This window comes from Salmo trutta, chromosome 12 (assembly GCF_901001165.1).
Source record: "Salmo trutta chromosome 12, fSalTru1.1, whole genome shotgun sequence".
NCBI lineage: Eukaryota > Metazoa > Chordata > Actinopteri > Salmoniformes > Salmonidae > Salmo > Salmo trutta.
The window spans coordinates 19,878,502-19,893,007 of NC_042968.1; the positions used below are offsets into that span (position 1 = coordinate 19,878,502).

The 14,506-nt window shown below is 42.7% G+C and overlaps 1 protein-coding gene across 1 annotated transcript in view; it reads left to right on the plus strand.

Annotated features, from left to right (window-relative positions):
- Window positions 1–3,254: 3,254 nt before the first annotated feature.
- Window positions 3,255–14,506, plus strand: part of nedd4a (NEDD4 E3 ubiquitin protein ligase a) — a 53,009-nt gene continuing 41,757 nt past the window's right edge. Inside the window, exons 1-4 of the mRNA XM_029767488.1 lie at window positions 3,255–3,531; window positions 5,487–5,560; window positions 7,003–7,081; window positions 7,171–7,209. Of these exons, the coding sequence (XP_029623348.1) occupies window positions 3,484–3,531; window positions 5,487–5,560; window positions 7,003–7,081; window positions 7,171–7,209 (240 nt within the window). The 5' untranslated portion in view covers window positions 3,255–3,483. The remainder of the gene's footprint in view (window positions 3,532–5,486; window positions 5,561–7,002; window positions 7,082–7,170; window positions 7,210–14,506) is intronic.

The window sequence follows — 14,506 nt, forward strand, 5'->3', positions numbered from 1 at the left end:
ATTGGAGGAGCATGACTTGTTCCATGGTTTGCTCTCTTTCTGTTGGTTGCCTCATCTTGTCATTTGTAGGGCTCTCTCCCTGCTCTGAACCTCCTTCTGTAGGAAACTGACGATCTCAGCCACTTTCCATTCATCATCTACTCCCCTTTGACGACTATAGTAAAGAGCTATGTCCTCTGGAATCATCTGCAGTAAGATTGGGCATAGTAGGCTTCCATAGGTTTCTGACACTACACCCAGTGATTCCAAGCTCCTAATCTGAATTTCACATTCATCATATAGCTGCCTCAATGCATTTAAGTCACAGGATTGCTTCACAGGAGTGAGATTCAGCAGCTTTGACATGTGAGCACTAATCACAAGATCTTTCCTTCCAAATCTGCTCTTGAGCAGAGCGATTGCATCATCATAGTTACTGTCTGTTAACATCAGTCCTGCTACTGCCTTTGCAGCTGGTCCAGTGAGATATGTTTTCAGATAGGTAAACTTCTCTTTATTACACAGTGAATCATTGTTGTGAATAGCGGTCTCATACTGGCTCGAAAACTCCTGCCACAAACTGACATCTCCATAGAATTTTCCAATAATCAACTTTGGTAGCCTTACTGATTGTCTCTGTGATCTGTTCGAGTTAGCGTCACTCACCTGTGCTGGTAGTGGATTGAGGTCCTGTTTTTTCTTTATCACTCGTTGTACACGGCTCTTCAGCATGATAACGCACTCTTTGTAATTCTCCGTGCATGCAATCTCCACCTCCAATCCGTCCAATGGCGTTAACTGTTCAATTCCACGATCAAGTTCAAACAAGCTGTCCTCCTTAGCTGATAGCAATTCCAGCAATGTACTCAAGTGATCGGTATCCGAATTTGACTGGGTTATTTCCACATCAATCTGATTCAAAATCCGTGTTGTGGCACCTCGAATGGTACCCCGCTTTCGTCTCATTCTTTCTGCTTCATGCCGACGTTCCTCCTCAGCCATTTCAGCCGCTTCATCCCTACAATCTTCGTCACAGCTCATACTTTTCCCGGGTTTTGGCACCAAAACATAGTTATTCTATCTTCAAAGTAATGACTCGGGACGTCGGGTTTGAAATAAAAGCTTCTTTTAGTAATAATATTGGTTCACGTTACATTTATCAACTTTAGATTCTACAAAACAATAAAAGTAAGTTGCTAGCGAAAAGTCAGGATAATCACTTGTCACTTGACATAACTGGCGCGATCTTTCTCTCCTGTCGCAAGGCATTCTGGAACTTGCAGTCAAAAGCGTAATTCAATACTAACCAATACAACAAAATATGTATGTAGTTCTCAAATAACTGTAAAGAAAATATCTTTAGATACAGCTCAATGAATTAACTTAAACATTAACTCTGTAACACAAAGTTACAACACAGACAATACGCCCTTTAAACAGAATAGGTCCTTGGACTAAGGAGTAACGTTAGGCTCCTTTAGTCCAATATTGGGCTTGGTTCAGTGTTACTTGCCTCGAAGCGAGCATAAAAGGCATTTAGTTCATCTGATAGGCCTGTGTCAATGGGCATCTCGTGACTGGGTTTCACTTTGTAATCCATGATAGTTTGCAAGCCCTACCACATCTGACGAGCATCAGAGCTGGTGTGGTAGGATTCGATCTTAGTCCTGTATTGACGGGTTACCTGTTTGGTGGTTTGTTGGAGGGTGTAGCAGGATTTCTTAAAAGCGTCCGGAATAGTGTCCTGCTCCTTGAAAGCAGCAGCTTTAGCTCAGTGCAGATGTTGCCTGGAATCCATGGCTTCTGGTTGGGATATGTACGTACGGTCATTGTGGGGACGACGTTGTTGGTGCACTTAATGAAGCCAGGGACTGATGTGGTAAACTTCTCAATGCCATCGGATGAATCCCGGAACATATTCCAGTCTGTGCTAGAAAAACAGCCCTGTAGGACCACTTCCGTATTGAGTGCGTCACTGGTACTTACTGTTTTTTTTTTTTTTTTGCTTGTAAGCAGGAATTAGGAGGATAGAGTTATGGTCAGATTTGCCAAATGTAGGGCGAGGGAGAGCTTTGTATGGAGTAAAGGTGATCTCAAGTTGTTTTCGCCTTTAGTTGCACAGGTGACATGCTGGTAGAAATTAGGTCAAATGGATTTTAGTTTTCCTGCATTAAAATCACCGGCCACTAGCACCGCCTCTGGGTGAGCATTTTCTTGTTGGCTTATGGCCCTATACAGCTCATTGATTGCAGTCTTAGCACCAGCATGAGTTTGGTGGTAAATAGACAGCTACGAAAAATATAGAAAACTCTCTTTGTAAATAGTATGGTCTACAGCTTATCATGAGGTATTCTTGGCGAGTAGAACATTGAGACTTCCTTAATATTAGAGATCACGCACTAGAAAAACCAGCTCCAGTTATATTGTCCTTGTTCAGTCATGACTCAAAGAAACAGGACATTACAGTTCTTCAGATCACGTTGATAGGGTAGTATCAAACAGGGATCGTCCAGTTTATTCTCCAGTGATTGCATGTTCGACAATAGAATGAAGTGTAGAGGCGGTTTATCCACTCGCTGACGTAGTCTCATCGTATCCTGCAATCCGGCCTCTATAATGCCGCCTTTTCCTTTTTCGAGTGTCAGGGATTTGGGCCTGGTCTGAAAGAGCATTATGTTATTCGCTGCCAACTCTTTGAAGTGGAAATCCTCATCCAAATCGAGGTTAGTGATCGCTGTTCTGATGTCCGAAAGCTTTTTTCGGTCATAGAAAACGATGGCGGAAACATTATGTACAAAAAAAGTTAAGATCAGCTCAAAAAAGCCCAATTGGTCAGGAGCCGTGTAAAACGGCTGCTCTTCCCTCCAGCGCCATTCTAAAAAGGTGGAAGACAGAGGGGCATACTTTATTCTACTTAGCTATCTGTGTCTCAGAACACCTGTGTGTAAACGGAAGATGGACGCAACAAAGGTGTTGTCACAAAAAATCCTGTTTAGATGGAGTATTTGGCTGTTTTGCTGCCAGAGCCAGTTCGGCTCTGAACAGAACATGTAAGGTCCTTGGACTATAAGGAGTAAAGTTAGGCTCCTTTTGTCCACATTGGGCTAGTCTCAGTGGTTTGTAAAATTATGCAACATTACAATATTTGAAATGGGTACATTATTTGTCCTGGTGTGCAATGGAAGTGAAGATGCCAAACTATTAATTACAACCATTTGCACTAACCACCGGATGTTATGTGATAGCTGTTTTGTGTCAACTTTTTATATATATTGTACATCACGTTCTCGTGAAATTACAACGTAGGGGTGGAGGCGTGGTAGCAAAGGAGTCAGGATCCTGTTGGTGGAGAACGACGCACGACACATTTGAACATTTTAACTAGAATTGTGTTTGGTACAGTTCATTAGTTGGTGAAAGGTGAATTGGTGGAAGAGCACCTACAGCGTTATCATTCGGTACATTTTACTTGAATCGACCTACATAGGCTACGGCGCTGAGGATATGAGTATGGCGGCACTTCCCGAGGTCCGCGGACTTCAGACTGATGAGGTAACTATTTAGCTAACGCTAGCTAACTAGCTAGCTAATTAACTAACTGGCTACGTGGGCAGATAAATTCCGTTATCCAAGTGTTTAGCTAAATTGTCATTATATTTCTTTGGGTATTGTCAACCAAGCTGTCAGAGTTGGACAGTCAAGTCCTAACATACCAATATTCATTTTATCGAAGCAACGTTAGCCAGCTAGCTACCTAACATTAGTTAGCATGTGTAACAATTGACAGTTACTGAGTATGTCATCAGCTATCTGGTAGCTGTCATCGTTGTATAGGCCTACTGTTGATCAATTAGCTAGCTAACACTATTTTTTTGACAACCTATAGATAATACAATACATTAATTGAATTATCAACTAACCATGTCAGTTGGCTATAAACTCGGAGAGCATTGCCCAAAGGAGTAATGTGAGTTATCACATCATTGTTAATGTGGCCTAAATTGATCTTGAATGTTTGAGATCAAATAAGTATCCACGTGGAAAACCACACTTTATATACCTGTGAGTCATTTACAGTAAGTGACATTTATGTAGCTAACATCATTAACCTGATATCTACAGTGTTGCATTTGGGAAGTATTCAGACCTCTTGACTTTTTCCACATTTTGTTACTTTGCCTTATTCTAAAATAAATTCAAAAATGTTTTAACACAGCAATCTACATACAATACCCCATAATGACAAAGCAAAAACAGGTTATTAGAATTTTTTTGCAAATATATTAAAATGAAAAACAGAAACCTTATTTACACAAGTATTCAGACCCTTTGAGGTCGTATTTTTTTCCAGTAGCGCTCAGAGTCAGCAATGTGTCGCGGCACAGATCTGGGGAAGGGTACCAAAAAATGTATGCAGCATTGAAGGTCCCCAAGAACACCGTGGCCACCATCATTCTTAAATGGAAGAAGTTTGGAACCATCAAGACTTGTCCTAGAGCTAGCCGCCCTGCCAAACTGAGCAATCGGGGGAGAAGGGCCTTGGTCAGGGAGGTGACCAAGAACCCGATGGTCACTCTGCAAGAGCTCCAGAGTTCCTCTGTGGAGATGGGAGAACCTTCCAGAAGGACAACCATCTCTGCAGCACTCCACAAATCAGGCCTTTATGGTAGTGGCCAGACGGAAGCCACTCCTCAGTAAAAGGCACATGATAGTTTGCCAAATGGCACCTAAAGGTCTGATGAAACCAAGATTGAACTGTTTGGCCTAAATCCCAAGGGTCACGTCTGGAGAACCTGGCACCATCCCTATGGTGAAGCACGGTGGTGACAGCATGCTGTGGGGATGTTTTTCAGCGGCAGGGACTTGGAGACTAGTCAGGATCGAGGGAAAGATGAGCAGAGCAAAGTACAGTGATACTTGAAAACCTGCTCAGGACCTCAGACTGGGGCAAAGGTTCACCTTCCAACAGGACAACGACCCTAAGCACACAGCCAAGACGTCGCAGGAGTGGCTTCAGGATAAGTCTCTGAATGTCCTTGAGTGGCCCAACCAGAGCCCGGACTTAAACCCGATCTAACATCTCTGGAGAGACCTGAAAATAGCGGTGCAGCAACGCTTTCCATCCAACCTAGCAGTGCTCGAGAGGATCTGAAGAGAAGAATGGGAGAAACTCCCCAAAAACAGGTGTGCCAAGCTTGTAGCGTCATACCCAAGAAGACTCGAGTCTGTAATCGCTGCCAGTGATGTTTCAACAAAGTCCTGAGTAAAGGGTCTGAATACTTATGTAAATGTGATATTTCAGTTTATTTTTAATACATTTGCAAAAATGTCCAAAAACCTGCTTTTGCTTTGACATTATGGGGTAGTGTGTGTAGATTGATGAGGGGGGAAAAAAACGATTTAATATTTTAGAATAAGGCTGTAACGTAACAAAATGTGGAAAAAGTCACTTTGCACTGTAAGCAGCTAATAATGTGATTTATGTCCTTATTGTGTTTTTTTTCCAGAATGAGGCTAGAATTCTGAGAGTGAAAGTCATAGCTGGAATTGGTTTGGCCAAGAAAGATATCCTTGGAGCCAGGTCAGTCTTGATTTTGAGGAAAATATGTCTTCAAATGTATAATCCAATCTATCAGTATCACTTAAACAAATTCAGGAGATTATTTTTTTAATGGTATTATAGCGAAGGGTGGGACAGAGAAGTTAACCTCATATTAGCGAGGAAGGCTTCACTGCCCCCTCCGAACACAAAATCCCGTGTTTTGACCACTCATACGTCCCGCCTTACATTCTGATGCAATCCCAATTCTGACACCAATTTAACGAACAGCAATACAGGGAAGCGAACCCGGGTCATTGGTGTGAAATGCAAAAACCCTATGGATCGCACCCAGAGGGTTAACCCTCTTGGTTGGAATTGTAACCAGGCTCATATTAGCGAGGATTGCTGTAGTATCTTTGTATAATTCTGGTGTCTCATGTTACCAAAATACAGTGTCCTATCTTTGGTACACTCCCTTTTTAGGAAACTCATGCTTTTGGCCATGTTATACCATAAAATATGAAATTCTGATTTTACATGATCCTTAGTGTGGACTGTGGACCCTTCCTAACTTATTGGATTCCTAAATCATCTATTACAGTTCTATGTGCTGTTTTGCCCAAAACACATCTAGAGTTTATAAGCAGGTCTATTGCCCCAATCATTTTACACATCTACCCACTTCATTATAAACAGCAAACTGATTGTCAGTTTATACTGTAAACACTTGGTAATGAACCATGTGTGTGGAACTTTTTTTATTTAGTCAACATTGTGGACCTAGTGGTGTGCATGCGCATACTATACTATATGGTTGTTGAATGCGCTGTGCATTTAGAAATACAAACTTATTTGCCTAATACTTATTGAGTACTATCAATCAAACTTGAGCGCAAAAACCTGAGACTTGCAAAATCATCTTCAAAATGTGCTGTTCCACAGACGGAAAATGGTTTCTGTGGTCCTGTTTTGCATTGTTGAATGGAAAGTTCAGCACCATAGCAGTGGGTTGAAAGACGGCCTTGAAGACAAAATATGATATTCTTATTCATATCAAGTAGGCTTATGTCATCTTCCATGCGTTCCTTAAATTGTAATTTTTTCCCTTAAACTCTCTGTAGACCGTAATGTAACTGTCCCGTGCAACCTTAAGATGGCGCTATAATCAGAAGTTCTGTGCCCTTGCATACAGTAGATGCTCCAGAATCTCCAGGCTCCTTTCCCCTAAATAGCCCACCATCATTTCCCCTCAAGTCAGTGCTGCCGAATAAACAGCTTTTTTCTTCACATGTCCATTGTAAAAGATCAGTAGTTTTTTCAGTGCAAATATTTATGGTTCTGATGACATCATTGGTTTGTGCTCCATATGGCCTGTGGGATAAAACTGTTACATGCTGAGATGTTCCCACGTTTGATCTTTGGGCACACCAAGGGACAGATAGACATCAAGTTGAGCGTTGTCTTTTCATTTTCTATCACAGTGATCCGTATACAAGAGTGTCCCTTTATGACCCTGTCAATGGAGAACTAACAAGTCTTCAGACTAAAACAATTAAAAAGGTGAGTAGCTGCGCTAGCTGAATAAGTACAGAGCATTTGTTTGTTTTGTAAGTATCCTATTTACATTTTAAATGCATTGTCATTTCCAGACATTGGATCCGAAGTGGAATGAGGAATTCTTTTTCAGGGTAAGTCAAATGTATGGTAAAAAGAGCATTGTGAATTCTTGTGAATGTGTGTGTAGTTGCCGATTTACCCAGGGCTCTGAGAACATTTAAGACTCAGCCTTTCAATTTTTTTTATTTCTCTCTCTTTATCTCATCTCTTTTTGCTGCATGCCTCCATGTCGTATGGGCAATTAACTGGAGCCTTATTTCCTAGCCCTAATGGCTCAGTAATATGTTCCCTATTAGTGTTTGAAGCTGCTCCAGATTCTCACTGGGAGGTTAACATTTCACAAACAGCAAGTTAAAAGTCAGAACGCAAAACATTTTATGTTCATGTCTGCAGACATGGGTGTTTTTAAAACTTTTTTTTTAACAATCTTTACGGGTGTCTGTACATAATGAGCACCAACAGGAAGTCCTCCACTGTGTTGGGCATTGTGATTGGTCAGTAAGACCCACACAGCATCCTGTGAGTATTGTTGCCCCTGGCTCCTATCTTGGGCATGTAAACACAGCTTGATTAAATGTTGAACTGAGGGTGTGAAACAGAGCCTCAGTGAGTCAGCTGGTGTTGACGTGAGTCCTTGCTCTGAGGTTTTTGTGTGGAGAGCTGCGTATGGCAAGGTCCTTCTGTCCTGATTGTTTTTCATTAGGTTGATCCTCTACGGTGGAGGAGCAGACATAAATATTCACAACCCTTTTTTAGTAGTTATGGGAGCACAGATATGAATTTGAATTGTTAGTGTACCTTGAGACCTGAAGTTCAAGGGCACAATTCAAAAGCTGGAACTTTTGCTGACTGAGGTTGAATTTGTTATTTCAACAAAAATACTTTGAGAAGAGTAGGTTGCAAAAATGTAATCTTGATTGAGAATTTCATTTTCTGCATGTGGAGAAAAAGCAGAGAGCTGGGTAACTTCTACCTGCATCTGGTTGTACCACATAGCAGGAGACTTGGCCCATCTCGCCAGTAGACCGAGGGAGATATTTTAAACGTTTTCATTTCTCTGGACATTGAGCAGGAAGCTTTTGTGTGTGTATATATAGTTGCAGACATTCACAAAATATCCACTATGTTTAAGCCTTAGACACTCATTAGCCATGTCTCGAAATTATGGCAGTGTTGCACAATGTCTCATTGCCCTGGACAATGATTCAACACTCTCCCAGTCATCTGAAATGTAAAAAAATTCACGTCACCATTCCAGTTGAGATTTCTCCATCTCCTACAGCCTATTCAGGGCTTTTCTCCATCATGGTTTCTTGGTACAGTAAATCATTACCTTAGTGTTACAACAGCTGTATACATCTAACAGCTCCCTGCACTTTGTAGTACTTGTCCCTATTGTGAATATTATTATGTTTATACCTTCCCTGGAACTCTATATAGAACCTTCTTGATAAAATAACGTGTTCAAACCAATGTGAAAATAAATTTTTAAACACCTGATTCCCTAGCCTATCTCTTATCTTTATCTTTTGATTGTTCTTTTGAAGTTAATCATATCATAAAGTAAACAAGTTATATTTGACGAACGCACTCTCCCATATATTCTACAGGAGTTGCGGCCTATTTGGCCCACCTTACCAACGTGGCCGTGTCAGTAATGGCTTCACTTAGCAAGAGGGCCCATTTTAACAGAAACGCATTTCATTTTCCAGTGGTCATGAAATGCCTGGGGAAGGTGGCTTTAGTTACAATGCCCCTGTGCGCCCCTTCCCAGCTCTGTCAGGTGGTTTTGTGACATATTTTAGTTATAGATCATTCTCTCTGTTTTAAGCATTGAGAGGAAATACATTTTTTATACAATCAAAACATAGTTGTATTGTTAGTTGTGTTAAATGGGATGGGTTTTGTAATTAAAGCTGGGTGTCAGCAGATGGAGGATCCAATTAGCTTTCATTAGTCCAGTCAGCGATGGATTGAAATAGTAGCCATGTTTGGTACAAAACCTACTAGTTTAAGGACCTGTTTGTGCTTTCTTAGCCCTGTTGTATTCTGGCTGGTTGGCTATCTTTGCTTGTGAGTTGAGCTTGATTTTAGCTTTGACAGCTGACATTGATCACTAGCCATTTGTGGTGCTGAGGACTGCTATTGGTGCTTCCTCCAAATATCAATCAATCAAATGTATTTATAAAGCCCTTCTTACATCAGCTGATGTCACAAAGTGCTGTACAGAAACCCAGCCTAAAACCCCAAACAGCAAGCAATGCAGGTATACAGTCGTGGCCAAAAGTTTTGAGAATGGCACAAATATTAATTTTCACAGTCTGCTGCCTCAGTTTGTATGATGACAATTTGCATATACTCCAGAATGTTATGAAGAATGATCAGATGAATTGCAATTAATTGCAAAGTCCCTCTTTGCCATGCAAATGAACTGAATCCCCAAAAAAACATTTCCACTGCATTTCAGCCCTGCCACAAAAAGACCAGCTGACATGACATCATGTCAGTGATTCTCTCATTAACACAGGTGTGAGTGTTGACAAGGACAAGGCTGGAGATCAGTCTGTCATGCTGATTGAGTTCGAATATCAGACTGGAAGCTTCAAAAGGAGGGTAGTGCTTGGAATCATTGTTCTTCCTCTGTCAACCATGGTTACCTGCAAGGAAACACGTGCCGTCATTGCTTTGCACAAAAAGGGCTTCACAGGCAAGGATATTGCTGCCAGTAAGATTGCACCTAAATCAACCATTTGTCGGATCATCAAGAACTTCAAGGAGAGCGGTTCAATTGTTGTGAAGATGGCTTCAGGGCGCCCAAGAAAGTCCAGCAAGCGCCAGGACCGTCTCCTAAAGTTGATTCAGCTGCGGGATCGGGGCACCACCGGTACAGAGCTTGCTCAGGAATGGCAGCAGGCAGGTGTGAGTGCATATGCTTGCACAGTGAGGCGAAGACTTTTGGAGGATGGCCGGGTGTCAAGAAGGGCAGAAAAGAAGCCACTTCTCTCCAGGAAAAACATCAGGGACAGACTGATATTCTGCAAAAGGTACAGGGATTGGACTACTGAGGACTGGGGTAGTCATTTTCTCTGATGAATCCCCTTTCCGATTGTTTGGGGCATCCAGAAAAAAGCTTGTCCGGAGAAGACAAGGTGAGCGCTACCATCAGTCCTGTGTCATGCCAACAGTAAAGCAACCTGAGACCATTCATGTGTGGGGTTGCTTCTCAGCCAAGGGAGTGGGCTCACTCACAATTTTGCCTAAGAACACAACCATGAATAAAGAATGGTACCAACACATCCTCCGAGAGCAACTTCTTCCAGCCATCCAGGAACAGTTTGGTGACGAACAATGCCTTCTCCAGCATGATGGAGCACCTTGCCATAAGGCAAAAGTGATAACTAAGTTGCTCGGGGAACGAAACATCGATATTTTGGGTCCATGTCCAGGAAACTCCCCAGACCTTAATCCCATTGAGAACTTGTGGTCAATCCTCAAGAGGCGGGTGGACAAACAAAAATCCACAAATTCTGACAAACTCCAAGCATTGATTATGCAAGAATCCATCAGTCAGGATGTGGCCCAGAAGTTAATTGACAGCATGCCAGGGTGGATTGCAGAGGTCTTGAAAAAGAAGGGTCAACGCTGCAAATATTGACTCTTTGCATCAACTTTATTTAATTGTCAATAAAAGCCTTTGACACTTGTGAAATGCTTGTAATTATACTTCAGTATTCCATAGTAACATCTGACAAAGATATCTAAAGACACTAAAGCAGCAGACTTTGTGGAAATTAATATTTGTGTCATTCTCAAAACTTTTGGCCATGACTAGAAGCATGGCGGCTAGAAAAAACTCTCTAGAAAGGCCAGAACCTAGGATGAAACCTAGAGAGGAACCAGGCTATGAGGGGTGGCCAGTCCTCTTTTGGCTGTGCCGAGTGGAGATTATAACAGAACATGGCCAAGATGTTCATAGATGACCAGCAGGGTCAAATAATAATAAACACAGTGGTTGTCGAGGGTGCAACAGGTCAGCACCTCAGGAGTAAATGTCAGTTGGCTTTTCATAGCCGATCATTGAGAGTATCTCTACCGCTCCTGCTGTCTCTAGATAGTTGAAAACAGCAAGTCTGGGACAGGTAGCATGTCCAGTGAACAGGTCAGGGTTCCATAGCCGCAGGCAGAACAGTTGAAACTGGAGCTGCAGCACGGCCAGGTGGACTGGGGACAGCAAGGAGTCATCAGGCCAGGTAGTCCTGAGGCATGGTCCTAGGGCTCAGGTCCTCCGAGAAAGAGAGAATTAGAGAGAGCATATTTAAATTCACACAGGACACCGGATAAGACAGGAGAAATAATCCAGATATAAGACTGACCCTAGCCCCCCGACACATAAACTACTGCAGCATACATACTGGAGACTGAGACAGGAGGGGTCGGGAGACACTGTGGCCCCGTCCGACGATACCCCGGGACAGGGCCAAACAGGCAGGATATAAACCCACCCACTTTGCCAAAGCACAGCCCCCACACCACTAGAGGGATATCTTCAACCACCAATTTACCATCCTGAGACAAGGCCGAGTATAGCCCACAAAGATCTCTGCCACGGCACAACCCAAGGGGGGGTGGAGCCACCCCGGACAGGAAGATCACGTCAGTGGCTCAACCCACTCAAGTGACGCACCCCTCCTAGGGACGGCATGGAAGAGCACCAGTAAGCCAGTGACTCAGCCCCTGTAATAGGGTTAGAGGCAGAGAATCCCAGTGGAGAGATGGGAACCGGCCAGGCAGAGACAGCAAGGGCGGTTCGTTGCTCCAGTGCCTTTCTGTTCACCTTCAGACTCCTGGGCCAGACTACACTCAAACATAGGACCTACTGAAGAGATGAGTCTTCAGTAAAGACTTAAAGGTTGAGCCCGAGTCTGCGTCTCTCGCATGGGTAGGCAGACCATTCCATAAAAATGGAGCTCTATAGGAGAATGCCCTGCCTTCAGCTGTTTGCTTAGAAATTCTAGGTAGAGTAAGGAGGCCTGCGTCTTGTGACCGTTGCGTACGTGTAGGTATGTACGGCAGGACCAAATCGGAAAGATGGGTAGGAGCAAGCCCATGTAGTGCTTTGTAGGTTAGCAGTAAAACCTTGAAATCAGGCCTTGCCTTAACAGGAAGCCAGTGTAGAGAGGCTAGCATTGGAGTAATATGATCACCTTTTTTGGTTGTAGTCAAGATTCTAGCAGCCGTTTTTAGTCCTAGTTTCTGATTTTTGTAATGTTACGTAGATGGAAAAAAGCTGTCCTTGAAACAGTCTTAACATGTTCGTCAAAAGAGATCAGGGTCCAGAGTAACGCCGAGGTCCTTCACCGTTTTATTTGAGACGACTGTACAACCATCAAGATTAATTGTCAGATTCAACAGAAGATCTCTTAAATAGAAATCAGAAGCTTGAAGCTGGCCTGAGTTTATCCGCATAGACAACTCATGTTTTATAGACCCCTCAAAACAAGGCTGGACTCGTTCTTACTCAAATCTGGTCATGACTCAATCATGACTCAATGCATAAACACTCACCTTATTAAATAAAGGTAAAATAAAATGTCTACTTTGAAAATTTAAAAAAATTCTCCCATTTATCAATTTTCGAGCAAACGGAATGAGCAGCAGCTACGTTTGGCTACATACGGACAGTTAGTGGGATTCCCGTGAGAGAGTAACGGTTAATGTGATTGGCTACCTGTATTTGACATGGTGTTGTTATTTCGCTGAACACTGGATGGTTAAATTTTATTTTTGGCAGTGAAATGAGGCTACTCAGGTGAGGAAATAAACCTCACCCAAATGTATAGCCCCGTTGGAAAATATAAATGGACTGTTTGAAAATGAAGAAATGTAAAAATAAATAAACGACGGCATTGCGTACCCCCAACGGCATTGCACGTACACCTGTTTGGAAATACCTGGTCTAGACAATGGGTACAATAGGACAAAGGGAAAGGTAGGCCATTGCTCAGTGGACCAGAATGCATATGGAGCTTCTTTGTATTCATTCTTTTAAAATGGCTAAGGAGGACCAGAAAATATATTTTACTTGCGAAAACATCCCAAGCACTTCCTACTGTAAACTAGGCAAGTCAGTTAAAAACATGTTCTTATTTTCAATGACGGCCTAGGAACAGTGGGTTAACTGCCTTGTTCAGGGGCAGAACGTCAGATTTTTACCTTGTCAGCTCGGGGATTTGATCTTTCAACCTTTCGGTTACTAGTCCAACGCTCTAACCACTAGGCTACCTGCCGCCCCACATAACAGCTCTACTGGTAGTACTGCTACTATCAGCAGTACTACACCTGCACCTGTCAACGACACAAGTTGTTCTGTTTCCACGAGCACATCCAATGCTAGCATCAGTAATTCTACATTTGTTGTTAGCACAGCTAGCATGGAGACTGACAGTTGTGAATCTGATGCAGCCGAAGAGCTACTGCCCCCCCTTACCCGGGAAAGCCCCGAACAGACAAGGACGTTAGACCATCGAATAGATGGCAAATATGATAAGAACTACATTGGTTTGGGGTTCACTTATATTGGGAGTAATGTTATATGTGCAAAAGTACTATCTGACAACTCGATGAAACCTTCACTCTTGCGCAGACATTTAGAAACAAAACATTCCAATTTGAAAAATAAGCCACAGGAGTTTTTTTGAACAAGATTTAAGACGACTATAAAAGCAACAGGTACCATTAATAAGAAGGGGCAAGAAGCGTCTTATATGGTGAGCTACCGAGTGGCTAGGACAGACAAGCCCCATACTATTGTGGAGGATTTTATTCTTCCTGCTGCCGCGGATATGGCTGGGACAATGCTGGGGGAAAAGGCAATAAAAACTATAGAGGCAATGCCTTCATCAAACAACACTGTTTCACAACACATCAGTGACATGGCATGAGATGTTTTGAAACAATTACTGCTTCGCATACAAGCCAGTGTATTCTATGCGTTACAGCTGGATGAGACAACAGACGTGGCGGGCATGGCACAGCTCCTGGTATATGTCCGTTACGTTTATGGCGGGTCAATTAAGGAAGACATCCTCTTCTGGAAACCAGGACAACAGGAAAGGATATTTTTAAAGTACTGGACAGCTTTGTGACATCAAATGGACTTTGGTGGTCAAGATGGGTTGGTATCTGTACTAATGGAGCAAAAGCCATGACAGGGAAACATAGTGGAGTGGTAACGCATGTGCAAGCAGTTGCTCCCGACACCACTTGGGTACACTGAGCATCCACCGAGAGGCACTTGCTGCCAAAGGAATGCCTAACTGCTTGAAAGACATTTTGGACACAGTGAAAATGGTTAACTTGGTTAAAGCA